This window comes from Solanum lycopersicum, chromosome 2 (assembly GCF_036512215.1).
Source record: "Solanum lycopersicum chromosome 2, SLM_r2.1".
NCBI classification, from domain to species: Eukaryota; Viridiplantae; Streptophyta; class Magnoliopsida; order Solanales; family Solanaceae; genus Solanum; species Solanum lycopersicum.
Genome location: NC_090801.1, coordinates 51764902 through 51785988, shown reverse-complemented (window position 1 = coordinate 51785988; position 21087 = coordinate 51764902). Strand labels below are relative to the sequence as shown.

Here is a 21087-nt window from a genome sequence, read left to right as displayed (position 1 = left end):
TTGTATTCTAATTCATATTTGATGTACTCATGATAGAGGAAAATCTTATGAATTATGTATATTGATTTTTTCTTCCTTTTTAGTTAGTCATGTTCAAAAGATCAATTCTTGACCACAGAATCTGAATCTTAGGCTCTATTTTTTTTTCATAATTTTTATAACCTCTCATGACTCTCAAATTTTAAATGTGTAAACTTATGATAATTTATTATTTTTCTTAATAAATATCTATATAAATGTGTATTGTAAGACAACCCTTTTGAGACAAATATTAATGTATTTTAATTCACATTTGATGTACTCATGATGAGGAAAATGTTTTATATATATATGAACCTGTGATAGAAGATATTTAATTTATTTGCCAAAATAAAAAAGTAACAATTGAAAAAAAAAATAGTATAATTTTATGAATCATGTTTTTGTTATTTTATTTATTGTTTTTTAATCCCACTTTAGTTTATCTATTTTTTTTCACGTTTTATTCAAAGTAATTGAAAAATAAAATCCAATAAATGAAAATATTGATCTCATAATTGAAGATTTTGTAAATTTTTTAGTCAAAACTGATCTCTTTTTGCTTTGGTTTACTTATATGTTAATATTTTGTAATATTAAATACTTGTATTTTATATACTATGAAAATCATATTTTGTAACTCTTTTGAAGTATAATTAAATATAGATCAAAATAAATAAAATAGTGAATATAAATATTTAATATACATTTTATGAAATTTAAAAATAGGACAAACATATATGCCAAAAAAATTTATTCACGCATTTGATAAATTAATTTATTTTTGTTAAATATGTATCTTTTGAAAATTTTAAATAAAAGATGAATACAAATGACTAAATAAGTTGATTTGATTTTTAATATATTTTTTAAAAATAAAACACAAAATCTTGTACATAAAAACTTTTCATATGAGTATGACTAAAAAACACAAAATTATGATTAAAATTTTAAATTATTTTAATATACTAAGTAATGAGTATATATCTTAGGGTGTTCATGTATTAATTTTATATAGAAAGAGGTGCAATCATTGATTTGAGAATGCAAGAAGTATATTTGAAATGAAACATATTATCAGAGTATTCAATTTAATTAACTTTTGAATTTTATTATTCTATACACATAATATGTGAAGATGTTTATTATCTATCAAATATTTTTACGTAGTTTATATGAATCTATTTATCTTTATATTTCATATAAAAGATATAGATTAAAATATAGTGAACGAGTTAATAATTTTTTTTAAAAAAACATATTCTCATTCGAGGTTGGATATATTGAAACTTAATAATAGCGTAACATTTTGAATAACATTCTTAAAAAACAAATTTGACAAATGATAACAATTATATTTGATATAGATGCAACTAAAGAATCTAAAATAGCCATAGATGTGATTCATGCAAAAATCATACAAATTTAAATTGTATATTTGAAAAAAGAACAAAAACGATTGAAAAACGAAATATTCAAAGGAGTTTTATCATATCAATATGAAAAAGGATAATAAGACGTGTAGATGTATTTTATTAGTATTTTTCAGTTTTTTGTAATATAATTCTTATATACTCAAGAAAAAAAGTACATCGAATTATATGTTGTAATATAAAGATTCAAACTCATTGATATTCCAATAAATGTAGAAAGTGACATATTAACTACCTGTCCAAACAAAAAAATTACTAAGAAAATATATATTGACATTTGATATATTGACTAATAATGTACTATCCCTCATTATAGATGTTAAATTTAAGTTTCATTTTGATCGTCATCTCAAAACGATCTTCATAATTAATATATAGTAAAAAAAATAAAGTGATAATATTACGTTTGAAAATAAAGAGAGTTATATAATTGATTGAAAAAAAGTAATCCTTTAATTTTTATTTTAAAGACCGCGCGAAGCGCGGCCAAATTCCCTAGCAGATATATATGTGCAAATCAAAGATGATAAGTAGGTACCAATATAGGTAATAGTATAGTGGTGCGATCACTTTATTCTTTAACAAAAATTTCGAGTATGAGTCCTAATTATTAATTAGCGTTTAAGGAATCTTTATTTCTTTCAAAGTGATTTTCAAACCTTATTACAATGTTGTAAATTTAGCTAAGATAACAAAACAAACGAGCAATGTGTTCCTTTTTCTTTTCCACATCAAAAGAGTACTCTCTTTGGTCTATATAGTATAAAGTGAATTGTTCATATTATAGTTCAAAATTAGTTAATTATTCAAAGTATAAGAATTGTTGAGAATTTTTTTAATATTATTTTTCATTTAATAAAATCGTTAAATATTTTATATTTTCTAGTAGAATAATTTGAAAATAATTAAAATTTTATAACAAAAAATAATATTTAAATATTTTTCTTAAAAAATATATCAAAACTCAACAATTCACATATAAACATAGTATATATTGATTAATAGGCTGCAAAGTAGTATATATTGATTTGTCATACTCTGTTGTTTCTCTTTCTCGATTTGTATTTTGACTCTTTTTGTTTTCAACTTATCATTCTAGGTAATAACACATTGTTTAATTTGTTTTTTTTGCAGGGAGTATTTGATCTAATAGAGTATTTTAGATTAAAGGCTTAAAATAGTTTTTTATTTTTGGATTAAGATTCAAAGTCATTTTTGAGTTTTCACATGAAATATTAATAGTCTTTTGTGTTTGCAATATTGTGTACTTTTGGTCCTCCTTTAATTTTTTTTCTATTTTTAATATTGATTACATTCATAATTTATGTATGAAATGTTTAATAGTCACTTTATATATTTAGTAGAAATAATAACTCCACGTGAGAGATTGTGACAAGAAAAACATCTTATTTTGTTCAGTAGAAATCGTGTTGCATGTAAAATCGAGCGATTCATCATGATAATTTCACGTACAATAATATAAAATTTTCTTTTCTTGCAATGTCATTGATTAAAATGTTCATAGAAAAATTTGTGAAATTTCAGGTGTAATAATATTTTTACCAAACAAAACAAAGTATCCTTCTTCTCACCTTCCCTAACATAGAGTTATTATTTCAACTAAATATATGAAAAAAAATGATTAAAAATCTCATACATAATCATGGATAAAATCAATAGTAAATATAAATAGAAATTTAAGGAAAAAATAAAAGTGCGTCAACATTGCAGGACTAAGAAACTAATTTATCATCATTAATTTTAAAATTTAGGCTCGTTCAAAGTTATGTTTCATGATTTGTCAATATGATACGAACTTATTTTGATATTGATATATGAACTTTATCATATTTTATATTTTTAAAAGAAATTATAACAACATGAATTTATAACCTTTTTTTTTTGTGATGAATCATCAAAAAGGTGTAGATGTTAAAATCTGATGTTTCAGAAAAGAAATACAATAGAATGCTAAAGAGAAGAATTTTTCAAATAGTTGATTCATTTAGGAAAGAAGGGATTATTTTATTTCAACACGCCCAAATTTTAATAGTTCCGTTTATTTGTCATCACTACTTGGAGTGCATAAAAAAATAATTACAAGTGTTATTAACATTGAAAAAGTCCAGATAATTAAAATTAGTACACTACAACAATATGTTTGTTTGTTCAATATTTAGTGTATAGTAACTACGATGATTTGTTTGTTTGTCAAATTTATAGTTGTATAGTAATTACAATGATATGTTTGTTTGCCAAATTATAGGGTAATTGCAAGTGGACTATTTGATTGTACAAGTGTAATTATAAAATTATATGAATTTTAAAAACTAAAAAGTTATACTAGATAAATTAATCATAAAAATTAAAAATACAAAGTTTTAATGAAAATCATGAAATATATGTTTGACAAAAAAATTAATATTATAAATATGTTGTCATAATATTATAGAAATATTTGATAAAAATAATATATTAAGTCTAACTAAAAAAATAAATTACAATGTAAAATATTGACGTAATATTCCTAAAACAAATAAATTTGAAAACATAACATAAGTTCTAAATTCGAAATAAAAAATCAACATATAATACTCTGATGTTAAATTCGACACAACATACACAAAGATGATTTTAAAAGAACAGGAAAATGTATATCCATAATCTTATGCAACAATGAATTCTATTTTAATTTTAAAAAATTTAAAATAATAACAATGTTTATATATATTTGAAAAACGTTAGAATAATAATAAAATAAATGAAAAAAAAATAAAGAGAAGAAATTAAAAAGTAATCCCTATATGTCAAAAAATCACGAACTCTTAAAAATTGAAAAGTATAATTATTCGTGTCAATTATCTAGTGATCCAAAATAATATAATTATATTAAATTACACCAAATTTAATCAACAAAATGATGTTTATTCGTAATTTTGTATAAAGAATGTTACGATAATTTATAGTCTAAATTCAAATTATGATAAAGAAGAATTAAATATATACGTACATAAACAAAAAAAAGTTTAAATCTTGCAATCTAGGAATAATAATATCTAATCATTCGTATTTAAATTGAGAAATGTTAATACTTCTTTCGTTTTAAAAAAAAATCTTAATAGTCTATTTAAAAAAGAATGATTACTTTTTTTTTGGTAATATTTTAATTTTTTGAATAATATTTTAATTTTAATTTTTCACATGACCTATTTAAGACCACAAGGTTATAAGATATTTTTATACATTTAATATAATTTTAATTTAGATCCACAAAATTAAATATTTTCTTTATTTTCTTAAACTATATTTAAAATTAAACTAGATAACTCTTTTTAAAAGGAAAGAAATATTAACGAAATAAATAAAATGTGCTAAATAAATATTCTTGCATTTGGCCCCTCCTGCCAATTGCCAGACTTGAATATTGTCTCTCGTGTTTTTTTTTATTGTCATCCTCGCAATTTTCACCCAAAATCACACGGTCCAATTGGATCCCCAATTTCGGATTGCGATGCTTCTTATAAATACAAACAATTTCTACCATGCTTTCTCCCTCGTTTTCTCCAAACACAAATTTCCTCTATCTGCAGCCTCTCCTCCACCACCCAAATCATCATTTTCTCAGGCCTCTGATTCAATTACAAAGAACAAATTGAAGTTACCTTTGGTTTCTTTGACCAAATCTTTGCCAAATACACAATTTGATCTTATTCAGAGCGAGAAAATGGTGAATTTCATGATGGATAAGTATATTGTTCCCAGTTTTGTTGTTTCTCTATTGGGGTTCCTTCTTCTTTATGTTTTGCGACCAAGAACCCCCAATTATAAGAAAATGGATCTTAAATCTACCCGAAAATGTGAAACCCACAACGTAATTTCTAGAAAATTGGAGAAAGGGACCGATGCCGATGTTATAATTGTTGGAGCTGGGGTTGCTGGTGCTGCTCTTGCTCATACCCTTGCTAAGGTCTATTCCCAATTGCTTTCTAATTTACGGTTTTCATATTTCTAAAAGTCCCTTTGAAAGAAATGAAAATTTTCTTATCGGCAAGGTCATAATATTGGAATGGAAGGAAGCATGATGAAAAAATTGTATTTGGATACGGAAAATTCCTCTTACTATTATTATGTTTTCCTCACTGTTTTCTGTTTCTTTATACCTGAAATTGCTGCACTTGAGCCGATTGTCTCTTCGAAACAATCTCTCTGTATTAGGTAATGGTAAGGTCCTATGTACACCCTACCCTCGCCAGATCCCACTTGTGGGATTTCATCATTATGTTGTTCTTGTTGGATATGCAAAATCCATGAAAAAAAATCTAAACTTTTAGCTCCCCTCCAAGAGGTCTTTAGAATATGAATTATTTGCATGTATGATACTAGTTCCTTTACTGGGCACTTTATCTTATCAAGAGTTAATTGGACCAACTTTTAGAAATAAATTGTAGATAAATTCATTTTTCCTTTAATGAAAATTGAAATGACCGGAAACCATAGGGAAAGTACTATAAGTTGCAATTCTTCTCGTATCAAAATGATAAAAGAAGACGATCTAATGATGTGGTCTCAATTTCACATAGTTTGAAACTTGGGAAGGGACATAGGCTAAGCATTTCGAGAAGAGGGAGTAGACTATTTTGTTTAATGCAACATACAGGTGCTGTTAATATTCTTATCTTGATGGTAAGTTGTGATCTGTAATGGCTTGCCTTGTCATGGAAAATTTGGTTTTTGATTCCTAACACTTGTGTCCACGAGCAGGAAACAAGAAAATGTTTGTCTAGTGACTTTTACCAATTGTCCTGATCCCCCTTTAGCATCTAAACATTTGTTTTTTGCCACTGCTGCAGGAAGGACGAAATGTTCACGTCATCGAAAGGGATTTGACAGAGCCGGACCGGATTGTTGGCGAATTGCTTCAGCCTGGGGGTTATCTTAAATTGATTGAGTTGGGCATTGAAGGTTTGTCTAAAAAAAAGAAAAAAAAAACAAAATCAAACAAGCATAAGAGCTTACAATTGATCATTTTGTGATAGAGCTGGTAGGCACAAGATATACTCCCTCCGTTCACTTTATTTGTCCACCATACAAAAAACGAATTTTCACTTTTGCTTGTTACTTTTAGCATATCAATAGAAGTACATATTTTTTTCATGTTTTGTCCTCAACATGTATTACTTATTCTCAAAACATTTCCCTAGACCTAAGACTATACATCTATTCATATGGGTATTTTGGCAAAAGTTACTCATATTAACCATTGTTTCTAAAGAGCGTGCAAAGACCAAAGTGGACAATTAAAAGTGAACGGTGGGAGTATTTTACTATAGTATTTGAAATAAGTTGTAGTTTTAACTTGGGTTGCATGGACTCTTCACTTTCAATGCCGCACCCGTGTTGGATTCTCTAAAATACGCTACTTTTGGAAAATGCGACACACCCATTGATATTTTTGAAGAGTCCAAGCTACGTAGTTTTTAACTTGATTAGGATATAGAATTCACTTTTCGTTGTACTATTCTAGGTTTGCGTAATTTTGTGCTCTTGACGTTTGCCATTGTAATGCAGATTGTGTTGAGGATATTGATGCCCAGCGGGTGGTTGGATATGCTCTTTTCAAGGATGGAAAGAGCACAAATGTTTCCTATCCCTTGAAAAACTTCCATTCGGATGTGGCTGGGAGAAGCTTTCACAATGGGCGCTTCATACAGAAGATGAGAGAAAAAGCAGCTACTCTTCCCAAGTAAGCTTACCCATGCAGTATTATTTATTAGAACTGTTTTCGACACATCATATTAATCTTTCCTTATTAATAAAAAGAACTGTCTAGACACATTTCATGCTTTTAGTAATTGATACAATCATGTAATTGTAATTATCCTTTTGCTTATCATAGTTGCAAATAATCAATTGACTGGTTTTTATTAAATTATGTACAGTGTACGATTGGAACAAGGCACCGTAACATCCCTGATTGAAGAAAATGGATCCATTAAGGGTGTTCAGTACAAAACTAAGGCTGGCCAAGAACTTAAAGCACATGCTCCTCTTACAGTAGTTTGTGATGGGTGCTTCTCAAACTTGCGACGCTCGCTTTGTGACCCTAAGGTGAAGTTAATACCACTAAACATGTCAGTTGATTTGTTTCTGTAGTGTCATATGCACACATCAGGTCAAGTAAAACCTTCATATGCCTGGTGATATATGTTACCTGCACCGAGTTTGGAAAATTTAGATCTTGAAACTTATTGTAAGTGCGAGTATTGACATGTGCAGGTTGATGTTCCCTCTTGCTTTGTTGGTCTGGTATTGGAATTGGAGAATGATCGACTTCCATACCCAAACCATGGGCATGTTATTCTGGCAGATCCTTCTCCCATCTTATTTTATCCTATCAGTAGCACGGAAATTCGCTGCTTGGTCGATGTACCTGGTCAAAAGCTTCCTTCTCTTGCTAATGGTGATATGGCAAATTATTTGAAAACTATGGTAGCTCCCCAGGTACGTACAGTTTCCCTGCATGGTACTATTTTTATTTTTCTTAACTTTAGAATATAGTCATACACACAGCCAGTATAAAAAGTCTGTCCTTGTTTTTTCTACCTCACATACAATTGCCTGTTCCTAAAGATAGCTATTTGGTTCCTCCCAATGTGCCACCATGATGGTATCTTTACATTTTTTCAGGTACCACCTGAGCTACGTGATGCGTTTCTATCTGCAATTGATAAGGGGCATATTAAAACTATGCCAAACAGGAGCATGCCAGCTGCTCCCTATCCTACACCTGGAGCTCTGTTGCTAGGCGATTCTTTCAACATGCGCCATCCATTAACTGGTGGGGGAATGACTGTTGCGCTTTCAGACATTGCAGTATTAAGGAATCTTCTTATGCCATTGCAAGACCTGAATGACGCAGATGAGTTGTGTAAATATCTGGAGTCATTTTATACTTTGCGCAAGGTAAAGCTAAAACTGTTGTCTGGATAACACTATCATCGGTTGAATGATTTGCAATATGTGTTGTGGCTTATTTAAAAAAATATTTTATTTCAGCTTTTTGATCAAGTGTAGGGAGAACCTTCTTTCTAGCAATTTGACGTGGCATATGATGTCTTTTATCTCTACATAAAAATCATACGTTATTCGAAGCAGTTTTAATGTCTAAAACTGCATCACTTTTTTTAGTGCTATTCCCTCTAAAAGAATACAAACTAACAGAACTGGATTTCTGACTTTATTAGCCTGTTACTTATTCTTGTATTGGTCTCTGTTTTCAGCCAGTGGCTTCCACCATAAATACTTTGGCTGGAGCTCTGTATAAGGTGTTCTGTGCTTCTCCTGATCAAGCGAGGAGGGAGATGCGAGATGCGTGTTTTGACTATTTGAGCCTTGGAGGCACTTGTTCAACTGGACCTGTAGCTCTACTCTCTGGTCTTGATCCTAATCCAATGAGCTTGGTGCTCCATTTCTTTGCAGTGGCCGTTTATGGAGTTGGTCGTTTACTTGTACCTTTTCCTTCTCCAAAGAAGTTGTGGATCGGAGCTAAATTAATATTGGTATGTACCTTAAATGTAGTATTCAAACTGTCTTCGTTGACTCTGAGCATGTGTGTGTTATATATTGAGCTACTTTCCAGTTGAAATTCCTACATACTCGTTCACCTTGTTTGAAAGTCTTGACCATTTTGGCATGCATGCTCTTTTTTTTTGTTCAGTCTGCATCAGGCATCATATTTCCCATCATAAAGGCAGAAGGGATCCGGCAAATGTTCTTTCCAACAACAATACCAGCATATCACAGAGCTCCTCCCGTGAAGACGGAGTCAGATTAAGCAGAAAATTTGTTGAAGTTTTGTTCCATGAATAGCATTAACATTTTTGCAGTTCCTTTCTCGAAGCACGAAATGTAAGTTCCACTCTCCCCTCACCCCAAACCCTACAAATAGAATAAGAATGACGACGAAACCTTATTGTAGGCATATTATACCAAAAGGAACTTCAAGTGTACGTATTCATTGAAATCTACCTTATTGTAGGCATATTATACCAAAAGGAACTTCAAGTGTACGTATTCATTTAAATCTAGTCAGACTCCCTACTCTGTAGAAATGTATATTGTGGCATTCACTTTATATCTTAGAGAGTTCAATTTGTACGTCAGTTGTAGCTCTGAGATAGACATCAACGGTTATGTTTCTGTATTGTACATCACATTGATGTATGTATCAGTTTGTTATAAAGGTCTGCCTTTTGGTTTTCAACTTCAATATATGCTTTTAAAATACTGGCAGTCTCCTTATGAAGTTGGAAGACTTTAGATTCATTCTCTGTTTAAAGATGTGGTTTTGGAGCACTATACCTTTCAGAGACCGATGCAGGCAGCCTACTTATAACGCGTTCAATATGAGTCGATATTTTTAATATGAAGCATACATAAACATTTGTGCATCACTTTGATGTCTCAGCTAATAATTTTTGAAGTACAATTTGTTAGTGTTAAAAATTGGAAAAATAATTCCGAAAAAGTATTATGAAACTGCTCGCCTTATTGAAGTATCAAAAGTGTACAAAATAGGCTTAAACCGAAAAGGAAATTTAAATGTATGTTAAGAGTCACCTTATTTCTGAACCATCAAACATCTTACTAGTCATTATTTATGAATTTGAGCAGGTTTTTATAACAACATCAATAGGTCACCTCCCACCAAAAGGAAAGGAAAACATGGAAACACATGCTCTTCATCATTTTGAGCAATTAACAATGTCAACATTACTTGCATCTTCTTTTATGTCCATGTATATTCAACTTTTCGGTCTTCCATAAACATCTATCTCCTTCCCATCTCGCCTAACTTGGTGCAAAGATTTACGGTGAGAGGTGATAGATATTTCTTGGAGTTAATTAAGGTGTGTGCAAGCTGATTCAGACACCACAATTATCAAGAAATAGATAATAGATAAACGTCTTACCTCTATGAGGTTGAAACTTTAATACTTAAGGTTGAAATCTACATCAACACCTTGGAATGAGATAGTCTAATGTGATTCAATTTGTGTTATCTATTATTTCCCTTTGCAATTATTCCTCGATAAATAAAGCATATTTGCAAGATTTAAGAGGTTTCTTAAATTATTTTTATCTAAACCATTAAATCTTAAATCTTAAAGGCACTCATCCAAATATACCCTTGAGAAAATCAAGAGTAGCCATACCCTCGGGGTGACCTAGTGGTTTGAGTTTAGAACTTTCAACCGAATGTCCCTTGAAACTCCTAGGTCGAGCTCGCAGCAACGCACTTGTGCGGTCACCTCTCTAATTATCTTTCATTTATGAGAGCTGAAATTAGAATTAGAATTAATTGAACATTTAATAATATGGATGTATTACCATATGTATATGGAAAAGCACTTCTCGTCCAATCAAATGGACAGTGACCCTCTACAATTAAAACAATTTAAAAGTATGTATTATGGTACAAAATCTTTTAGAAATCTCAACATCTAATTAACTATCGAGATTTAAAAAAACAAAAATGAATTTACGAACTTTCACATGACTAGACTATCGTTCTCTTTGACGTTCATTGAACGATAGTCGAAAAACCCATTTGGAAAATGACTTCTTCTTATTAGAACACTGCTGCTGATTTTGAATATCATCCTTGTTATTAACCCTTGAATCAACAAAAGCCTTCAAACGTTGTATGGCGATATTTAACGTATCTTCTGACATGTTAGCAAAACATGCACGAAACCAACCCGGTTCTGTACAATGGCATGACGATCCAGCTGAAATATTTAGCCCTACTTCGTACACTATTTTCTTCCATAATTCCATTTCTCCATCAAATGTGTTTGAACTTAAAAGATGTCTCATATCCACCCAACAAAACAACCCAGCATTGCTCTCAAGGCACCTTATTCCAATTTGTTTAAGACCACCAACTAGCATTTCATGTCGTTTTTTCAGCCTCTTTTGATTTTCAGACACGTAATTTTTCGTGAACTTTTTGTCTGATAGCAAAGCAGAAAGAAGGTATTGAGTTTGAGATGAAATTAATCCAAAACTAGACATTTTTGTGGCTGCAGAGACGACCCTATCGTCGTTGGAATAAATGGCACCAACTCGAAATCCTGGAAGTCCCAAATCTTTCGAAAGACTATAGACTATGTGAACTCTATCCCATACATCAGTGTACATGTAGTTGTTTTCGATTAGTACTTCCATGACACTGACGAATTTAGGTGAGTTAAAAACAGTGCCAGAATATATCTCATCACTGATGAGATGGATTTGTTTTGTAGATACGAAGGTAAGAAGAAGTTGGAGTTCTTTTTTGGTTAATGTTGTGCCTAATGGATTCGAAGGGTTAGTGACTAAAACCCCTTTCACTCTAAGGTTTCGCCTTTCGGCTTCTGTATAAGCTTCTTCAAGAGCTGATTCTGTGATTCTAAATCCGTTTGAACTTGTGCATTGTATTGGAACAATCTCAGCTCCTGTTCTCCATTTTAAGTCTCTATCAAATCTGCATTATTACACAATATCATAATTAGTAAAGTACATAGTTCGCCCTGTGTTAAAATAGACGATCAATAATAATGTGAGTGTAAACTAAACGTACCCAGGGTAGTATGGAGTGGGAAGGAGAAAAGCATGGCCAGGATCAGCGAGGCAAAACATGAGTGTCTCATTTGCAGAAGTAGCACCAGCTGTAAGTACAAGCTTATTTGAATCAAAGCTTACTTTGTTTCCTCTGATTTCAGACATGAATTGAACCAATGCCTGCATTACAATGTGAGGTTGTGAAGTTAATAATAAATATATGATAAGTCAGTTACGTTAGTCAGTGTATATAAGTCAAATTCGACTGCAATCACAAACTTACATCTTTGAAAGCTGGAAGACCATGGTAATCTTGAAATAAGGAAAGCTCTCTAAATATTGAGTGGCCATTTCTCTTAAATGCAGATGCATCTGGATTTAGAGTAAGCCATGACTCTAATAAATCGAAAGAGAGCTGATTCTCTGCGAGACCCATCTGAATGATTCCTTTAGGATTACGAATTTCATCATATGGGTTTTTCTGATACTCTTCCCATCCTAGAAAGTAGGAAGAATCTTGTCCATGTGAGTTACACATGGCTTTCTTCGATAAAAGCTTCATTTGCACTTGAATTTTTTTATGTTTGTTTTGAGAGGCAGAAAATATTTAGAGAAGATTGTTGCTATGTGTTATATCATGGTGAGGTATATATATATATATAAGAGTTTAGGGATGAAGAAACAAACATATCACCATATGATTTTAAACTTTAACTATACATTTTTTTGTTTTTTTCTACTTTTTTGTCTCCAAACAAACAATTAATTTAAGTGTGTTTGGGAAGTATACACTAAGTTGACGCGCTTTTGCGTCGTATGTTATAATTGAATATTTTTATTTCATGTCATGTAGGGACTATTTTGGATCAATTTTGTACTGGCTTGTCTAAGGGTGTAACAAAAGGGTGGCATTAATGTGACACCCATCAACATTTTTGGTAAAAAAACACTTCGAAAAACATGACAAGTGATGTCTTGGACTCTTGGTGATGCTACTGCCTATTGTCAATGTTGATGCTGTTAGTCTGCTACTATAGTACTGCACTTAATTAGTACCAATATTTTCTATTAGTATTGATAATACACTTTGACATAAATTATTAGTGTCATTTTCGATCATTGACAGTCTTAAAAAAAATTCTCTAAATTTATATATACTTCTGATAAAGCACATTTATATTAAATGATCTCAAAACTCTTGTATGAACATAAGACTCTTAATAAGAAGTCGAGAGAAGTGTTGAAAACATCTAAACTCGACCAAACTTTTTGGGTGTATTTTGACAAGATCAGAGGTATATTTAAGTTCAGTTGATTAAACTTATGATTGAATAAATTAAAAGCGGGCACTAAATATGTAACAACTTATAAACTAAAAGAAGCACAATTCAACCCGCTTCAAATTAAGACATACATTAACAAATAGTATATAATTTATTTTAAGCAAAGTATTGAAAATGGTACAAAATTACCCTTCATCCACCTATTGGCTTCAAAATACCTTTCTCATCCATCTATTGGGTCCAAAATACCTTTGTCATCCACCTTTTGGTTTAAAATTGACCACTTATTTAACGATTTTATATTTAAACTATTTAAATATTTTTTAAAATACCTGGTGCTCAACTATTTGTTATAATTTAACTTATCAGTGTAATTTATAAATCAATCTACTACCCACGCATTACTAATTAAATCCCTCTAAATGAACCCGTCACATTATTAATGCAAGCTACTGCCAATTAAGTGTTCTTAAAAAATATAAAAGTAAATTATCATACATTCAAGTGGCTACATAAAAATCACCGATAAACTTAAAAGTCTGACTATGTTCATCTTAATTATTCTTACGTCTCAATTATGTGATGTTACTTCATAGGTAACTTTTTTTCAAAATAATATATTAAAGGTTTTAAAATAAATCATAAATATTTATAAAATTATATTTAAAAAAAGTGCATGAATTAATTCGGGATGTATTATTTCTTTACCTTTCAATTTTGAAAGAAAGTGTCCTCCTAAATAAGCGGCTCAACCTAAATTTAATTGAGTGAGGTTTAGTTAGTAATGAGTGGGTAGTGGATTGGTTTATAAATTATATAAATAAATTAAATTTATAATTAATAGTTGAACGCCCAGTATTTAAAAAAATATTTAAAGAGTTTAATTTTATAACAATTAAAAAATGGTCAATTTTGAACCCAAAGGTTGATGACAAGGGTATTTTGTAGCCAATAGGTGGATGAAAAAGACATTTTGGAGTCAATAGGTGAATGAAGGGTAATTTTGTACCATTTTCAATACTTTAAGGGTATTTTAGGCCCTTGTCCGTTTAAATTATTAGATGGTAATTTTTTTTTAATTTCTCACTAGATGTGTGAACATTTTCATAATCCTGACCAATTCAGATACACATTGCGTATAATCCATTAAAATAAAATCGTTTCTTACCAAAAAGGTAACTCCTTTCGAGACTTAAAAAACATGCTTTTTAAGTATAAGATTTAAAGAAATTCTATTCATACTAGTAATCCTCGATAATCATTTTACAATTAGATAAGTGATTATAATATTCAGCAATACATATAAAAATATGTTATCCAACTCATACAAAATGTTTTTTTTTAATCCAAGTTATAATAAGAATAATATGAATTTTTTTTGATCTATTTCACGAGGTAAGCCACGTCGATATGATAGTGTAATAAAAGTAAAGGACCCAACTCTCTATAAAAAAAAAATTGAAGTTTGAAATTAGAAATGGAGATCATATAGGGCACTTGAGATCTTGTCATTGTTTTGTGTTTTGGAATGAACAAAATGTGTAATTTATGTTTGATAGGCTTAATACATTACATGTTGACTAGGGAAGAGAAGAAAGAGACATACAAATAATTCCATCCAAAAGTTAAAGAGCAGTCACCATGCATTTGTTTGCCATTGTCCCATTTCCTCACTATGTGTTGCCCACTCAAATCTATTCTTGTCCCTCTCTTAGTCTCAGTTTGGGCTAAAAATATAGTTGAAAAATAAGAACCTAAAATCTTTTTAAATATCTCAATTCTAATTTAATCTATATTTTTTCCACATGGTAGTTTCTTTAATTATTTAAAGTGGAGTAGCCTATAAAATAATGAGTTACAGTCAACATCCGGTTTCTAATAGTTTGGGATTTTGCATTAGTGGAAAGATTAATTAAAACTTTAAAAAAAAGATACGATGGATAAGTTTAATTTAGTTTGCACATAAGAAGCATTCACATTGATTAATTTGACCCAAATCACATTTAGACACAATTAGGATTTTATTGCCTTCAGCTGGTCAGATGGTAGTAATCCCTCCCTTCTAGTGATTATTATCAAGTGAGATTGCATGAGTGATAAATACTCTATTGTTTCATCTCAAGGTCAATTTACTCCGCAAACTCTTAAATCACACTTAGATTCATTTGGCCATACGATTTGAAATCATGATATTAAATAATGAGAAGTTGAAGTTATGTTTGCAAATATGATTTAAACGTTTTAGTTTTTATGTCGTATGTTTTCTTATGAATATAAAAAAACTCATTAATTGTAAAACAATTAAAATTGTCTCAATTCTTAATACAATCTTATCAAACATGTAATAGTTTGCTTACATGGGGATGATAAACATCCCTAAGTAATTCTATAATAAGGGTATATTTTAATGTATTTACTTTCTATATTTATAATTTCTTTTTTTCCCCATAATTAATGGATCCACCACCTATTCATTAACCAACAGTGAGAAACCTTTATTTTGATTTTGTATATAATTTTATACAAATCAATATTATCTTTCATATTCCTATTCCACCTCTTTCTCATATATCACACTTTTTATCTGATTTTGAATTTCAAATTGGCTGAAAATTCACTTTCTCCCTCCGATATTGAATTCAACTTTCCCAGGTAACCCCTAAAATCTTGTTGTGTATCAATTGTTTTTATTTTTTCGTTATTCAACAATAGTATATGTATTGTGTTTCTTACTTTTTTCATATTTTTTGTTCAAATAATCAATCAATCTTATTAGATTATAAATTCTTCAAAATCAAAATAGAGAGAGATTCTGAAATTGACCGATTCGAAAAACATCAGGATCATGAGTTAGTGGCTTAAAACACAATTTTAGATAGAATATTTTGTTACTTATGTGTTAATATACAAAAATTAAAACAAATATTTGTTTAAGTAATTTTTGTATATTCACAAAATTGTATATAGTATATTGCATGTTTAATACACACATGCTCTAGTTATATGTATATTCCCTTAGTTATTGTACGAGTCTGTATATTCTATTAGTTTATACAGAGTATTTAAGTTATGTATATAATGACTAGTATACTAAGTTAATATGGGTAGTAGTGAATTTTCAAAATAGCCAATGAAGCCATTATCCGTAGAATTTTCAAAAATAAATTCATTTCAAATCATGCACAAATATCATTTACACAATTGGTACAACATTTTTATACAATCTATTTAACAAACTTATGTTTACCCTTATCTTCGTGCTCATATACAAATATTGCATCTAAAAATGTATATAATTGTCTCCTACAGCTTTTCATGTTATAAACTTATATAGATTTCAACATATACATTACTGCATTATTTGTATATGAATATTAGAAATCACAAAACGTATACTACACAACTATATTACAGGTAACGAAAATAAAGACAAAATTATAATTTAATAGATATATACAATTTTATAAAACGACCTTTATATACAAAAAATTAATATACATTTGCACATTGGAATTACTACAACAATTTGTTTATAAATATTAGAATACATATACTACCGTTTACGATAGGTGCTCAAATCAATTTTTCTAAAACACTCCAGAATATCGTTTATACTATTACGCTATGGACATATACAAGTTTCAACACAGAAAGGACCGCAGATATATCCAAATTGGTAAATACAATAGAAAATTGTATAATTATTGCAATTAAAAACATGAAGTTTCCTTTAATGAACATTATTTGTATTTGAATATACCCAAAAAAAAAAAGGTTAAACTGATGCTTCGTTCATGCGCAAAAACAAGTTTCTTTTGTCTTTCAATTGTTGTATAATTTTTATTTTGAAAAAAAAAAGTGATTTTGAATGTTTACATAAATTATGACATTATCTAAATTTATTGTTACCTTATTTAACACTTCAGTTACAATCCACTTTTTTTTAAAAAGAATTTGTATAAATAAAAAAATAAAAGAAACGTTATATACAAAATTAAAGAAACCTAAATGCCTAAACTATATCCATAAAATGTAATTATGTAAACTATACCCATCTAATGTTATTTCATCAATGAAATTTGACATATATTAAATTTTCCCTTTATAAATCACATATTATATATACTATCACAAAGTTATTCTAGAAAAAGATTAATCAAACTTCAATTCATTATAAATTATATCTTTCATTTATATATGAAATTAGTGTTAGTAGATATAAATTTGAGGTTGTTTTAACAAAATATAAACTGGTAAGTCATTTTTTATATTTGAAAATTTTCAAATCATGATTTTTGGAGAATTTAGAAATTCATCTCATGGTATGAGATCATGAGATAAAATCACATGTCCAAACGTTGATTTCCTCTCACGATCTCATATTACGCATGGATAAATGCCTACTTATAATTTATTTGTACTATTTTACTAGTGAACAAAAAAGTCAAAAACAATACCAAAAAAAGCTGAATATAGGATTCATGAGTTAGAGTTGATTTGGAGAAGGCAAGAAATAACAAGTGGTATGGGTTTCACATGAAGAAATCTATAGAGAAAGGAACAGAGAAACACCTGCACAAACAATTTGTAAACAAGTTGGGTACTTGTGTTTTCCCCTCCTACTTCATTCAAGAAGCAACTTGGTATGATGCTATATTTACACAATAATGTTTGTCCAATCCAGAATATCAAATTTTTGTCAATTATATCCATGTCTTAACTCCACTTTCTTTACCTTCAATAGTATATTTTACTTGTCTCATGTCATTTCAGGCATATGAGGAAAATAAACTAGTACTAGTCTGTTGAAGTTTATAGTAAAATAACGGCACAAGTGCTGAGTCTGGAGTCAAAAGGACAAAAAATATTGTTAAAAATTTCAAAAGAACATATTAATTTTTTTAAAAAAACAAAAGGGTAAAATCACTTCTCTGATAATTTTTTTATTAATATCGCCGCGAGTGCAGCGTTTTTCAAAAAAAAATTGAAATTGAAATGACTACTATGGCAGCGATTTCTTTTTCATTGAAAAAGTTAATAGAGGCAGACATTTTGTGGAAACATTTGGTCTGCCTCTGCAACTTTTGTTAAAACTTTTTTTGGGGGCAGTGATTTAACGAAAAAGAATTTTCTTTTTGGATTAAACCGCTGCCACAACAGTGATTTTTATATTTTTTTTTAAAAAGAAATAACACATTAATTTTGTGAGTAGAAAATCGCTTCATCAGGAGTAATTTTACCCTTTTGATATAAAAAAAATTAATGTCCTCTTTTAGAATTTTTAACAGTTTTTTTTTTGCCTTTTCAGCTTCAGACTCCACAAGTGCTACCCTTTGAAATGTTGTTTTACCCTATATAGCAAAATGTTGATGGGTGTCACATTAATGCCACCCTTTTGTTACACCCTTAGACAAGCCAGTACAAAATTGATCCAAAATAGTCCCTACATGACATGAAATAAAAATATTCAATTATAACATACGACGCAAAAGCGCGTCAACTTAGTGTATACTTCCCAAACACACTTAAATTAATTGTTTGTTTGGAGACAAAAAAGTAGAAAAAAACAAAAAAATGTATAGTTAAAGTTTAAAATCATATGGTGATATGTTTGTTTCTTCATCCCTAAACTCTTATATATATATATATACCTCACCATGATATAACACATAGCAACAATCTTCTCTAAATATTTTCTGCCTCTCAAAACAAACATAAAAAAATTCAAGTGCAAATGAAGCTTTTATCGAAGAAAGCCATGTGTAACTCACATGGACAAGATTCTTCCTACTTTCTAGGATGGGAAGAGTATCAGAAAAACCCATATGATGAAATTCGTAATCCTAAAGGAATCATTCAGATGGGTCTCGCAGAGAATCAGCTCTCTTTCGATTTATTAGAGTCATGGCTTACTCTAAATCCAGATGCATCTGCATTTAAGAGAAATGGCCACTCAATATTTAGAGAGCTTTCCTTATTTCAAGATTACCATGGTCTTCCAGCTTTCAAAGATGTAAGTTTGTGATTGCAGTCGAATTTGACTTATATACACTGACTAACGTAACTGACTTATCATATATTTATTATTAACTTCACAACCTCACATTGTAATGCAGGCATTGGTTCAATTCATGTCTGAAATCAGAGGAAACAAAGTAAGCTTTGATTCAAATAAGCTTGTACTTACAGCTGGTGCTACTTCTGCAAATGAGACACTCATGTTTTGCCTCGCTGATCCTGGCCATGCTTTTCTCCTTCCCACTCCATACTACCCTGGGTACGTTTAGTTTACACTCACATTATTATTGATCGTCTATTTTAACACAGGGCGAACTATGTACTTTACTAATTATGATATTGTGTAATAATGCAGATTTGATAGAGACTTAAAATGGAGAACAGGAGCTGAGATTGTTCCAATACAATGCACAAGTTCAAACGGATTTAGAATCACAGAATCAGCTCTTGAAGAAGCTTATACAGAAGCCGAAAGGCGAAACCTTAGAGTGAAAGGGGTTTTAGTCACTAACCCTTCGAATCCATTAGGCACAACATTAACCAAAAAAGAACTCCAACTTCTTCTTACCTTCGTATCTACAAAACAAATCCATCTCATCAGTGATGAGATATATTCTGGCACTGTTTTTAACTCACCTAAATTCGTCAGTGTCATGGAAGTACTAATCGAAAACAACTACATGTACACTGATGTATGGGATAGAGTTCACATAGTCTATAGTCTTTCGAAAGATTTGGGACTTCCAGGATTTCGAGTTGGTGCCATTTATTCCAACGACGATAGGGTCGTCTCTGCAGCCACAAAAATGTCTAGTTTTGGATTAATTTCATCTCAAACTCAATACCTTCTTTCTGCTTTGCTATCAGACAAAAAGTTCACGAAAAATTACGTGTCTGAAAATCAAAAGAGGCTGAAAAAACGACATGAAATGCTAGTTGGTGGTCTTAAACAAATTGGAATAAGGTGCCTTGAGAGCAATGCTGGGTTGTTTTGTTGGGTGGATATGAGACATCTTTTAAGTTCAAACACATTTGATGGAGAAATGGAATTATGGAAGAAAATAGTGTACGAAGTAGGGCTAAATATTTCAGCTGGATCGTCATGCCATTGTACAGAACCGGGTTGGTTTCGTGCATGTTTTGCTAACATGTCAGAAGATACGTTAAATATCGCCATACAACGTTTGAAGGCTTTTGTTGATTCAAGGGTTAATAACAAGGATGATATTCAAAATCAGCAGCAGTGTTCTAATAAGAAGAAGTCATTTTCCAAATGGGTTTTTCGACTATCGTTCAATGAACGTCAAAGAGAACGATAGTCTAGTCATGTGAAAGTTCGTAAATTCATTTTTGTTTTTTTAAATCTCGATAGTTAATTAGATGTTGAGATTTCTAAAAGATTTTGTACCATAATACATACTTTTAAATTGTTTTAATTGTAGAGGGTCACTGTCCATTTGATTGGACGAGAAGTGCTTTTCCATATACATATGGTAATACATCCATATTATTAAATGTTCAATTAATTCTAATTCTAATTTCAGCTCTCATAAATGAAAGATAATTAGAGAGGTGACCGCACAAGTGCGTTGCTGCGAGCTCGACCTAGGAGTTTCAAGGGACATTCGGTTGAAAGTTCTAAACTCAAACCACTAGGTCACCCCGAGGGTATGGCTACTCTTGATTTTCTCAAGGGTATATTTGGATGAGTGCCTTTAAGATTTAAGATT

General features: G+C 30.2%; 3 protein-coding genes across 6 annotated transcripts; 2 read left to right on the top strand and 1 right to left on the bottom strand.

Moving 5' to 3' along the window:
• The first annotated feature begins 4810 nt into the window (after positions 1–4810).
• On the top strand, positions 4811–10570 carry LOC112940012 (squalene epoxidase 3-like). 4 transcript variants are annotated; one of them, XR_011214620.1, is made up of 9 exons: positions 4820–5418; positions 6302–6413; positions 7020–7194; positions 7391–7559; positions 7728–7952; positions 8139–8414; positions 8732–9010; positions 9169–9359; positions 10125–10570. XR_011214620.1 is itself a non-coding variant. In XM_026029244.2 (8 exons), exons 1-8 carry the CDS (start codon positions 4963–4965, stop codon positions 9283–9285), a joined length of 1809 nt encoding a protein of 602 aa, XP_025885029.1. In that variant the 5' UTR covers positions 4811–4962; the 3' UTR covers positions 9286–9720. The 4 variants fall into 4 exon arrangements, 1 of the variants encoding a protein (XP_025885029.1); XR_003245222.2 differs by lacking the exon at positions 10125–10570 and adding an exon at positions 9490–9720; XR_003245221.2 differs by lacking the exon at positions 10125–10570 and adding an exon at positions 9430–9720.
• A 226-nt stretch (positions 10571–10796) lies between these two features.
• LOC112940919 (1-aminocyclopropane-1-carboxylate synthase 3-like) lies at positions 10797–12790 on the bottom strand. The gene is made up of 3 exons (XM_026029243.2): positions 12340–12790; positions 12076–12236; positions 10797–11979 (listed from the first exon to the last, which is right to left on the bottom strand). Exons 1-3 carry the CDS (start codon positions 12616–12618, stop codon positions 11016–11018), a joined length of 1404 nt encoding a protein of 467 aa, XP_025885028.1. The 5' UTR covers positions 12619–12790; the 3' UTR covers positions 10797–11015.
• A 6216-nt stretch (positions 12791–19006) lies between these two features.
• ACS7 (1-aminocyclopropane-1-carboxylate synthase 7) lies at positions 19007–20826 on the top strand. Its single transcript, NM_001247417.1, is given in 3 exon segments — positions 19007–19352; positions 19456–19616; positions 19713–20826. Coding segments are annotated over 3 exon segments (1404 nt in total). The 5' UTR covers positions 19007–19073; the 3' UTR covers positions 20677–20826.
• The last annotated feature ends 261 nt before the right edge of the window (positions 20827–21087 follow it).

Coding starts and splice junctions, on each gene's coding strand:
- LOC112940919 (XM_026029243.2), bottom strand. CDS start 12,618: ATGAAGCTTTTATCGAAGAAAGCCATGTGTAACTCACATGGACAAGAT. Junction 12,237..12,339: donor GTCTTCCAGCTTTCAAAGAT/GTAAGTTTGTGA, acceptor ATTGTAATGCAG/GCATTGGTTCAATTCATGTC. Junction 11,980..12,075: donor CCCACTCCATACTACCCTGG/GTACGTTTAGTT, acceptor GTAATAATGCAG/ATTTGATAGAGACTTAAAAT.
- LOC112940012 (XM_026029244.2), top strand. CDS start 4,963: ATGCTTCTTATAAATACAAACAATTTCTACCATGCTTTCTCCCTCGTT. Junction 5,419..6,301: donor TTGCTCATACCCTTGCTAAG/GTCTATTCCCAA, acceptor CCACTGCTGCAG/GAAGGACGAAATGTTCACGT. Junction 6,414..7,019: donor GATTGAGTTGGGCATTGAAG/GTTTGTCTAAAA, acceptor ATTGTAATGCAG/ATTGTGTTGAGGATATTGAT.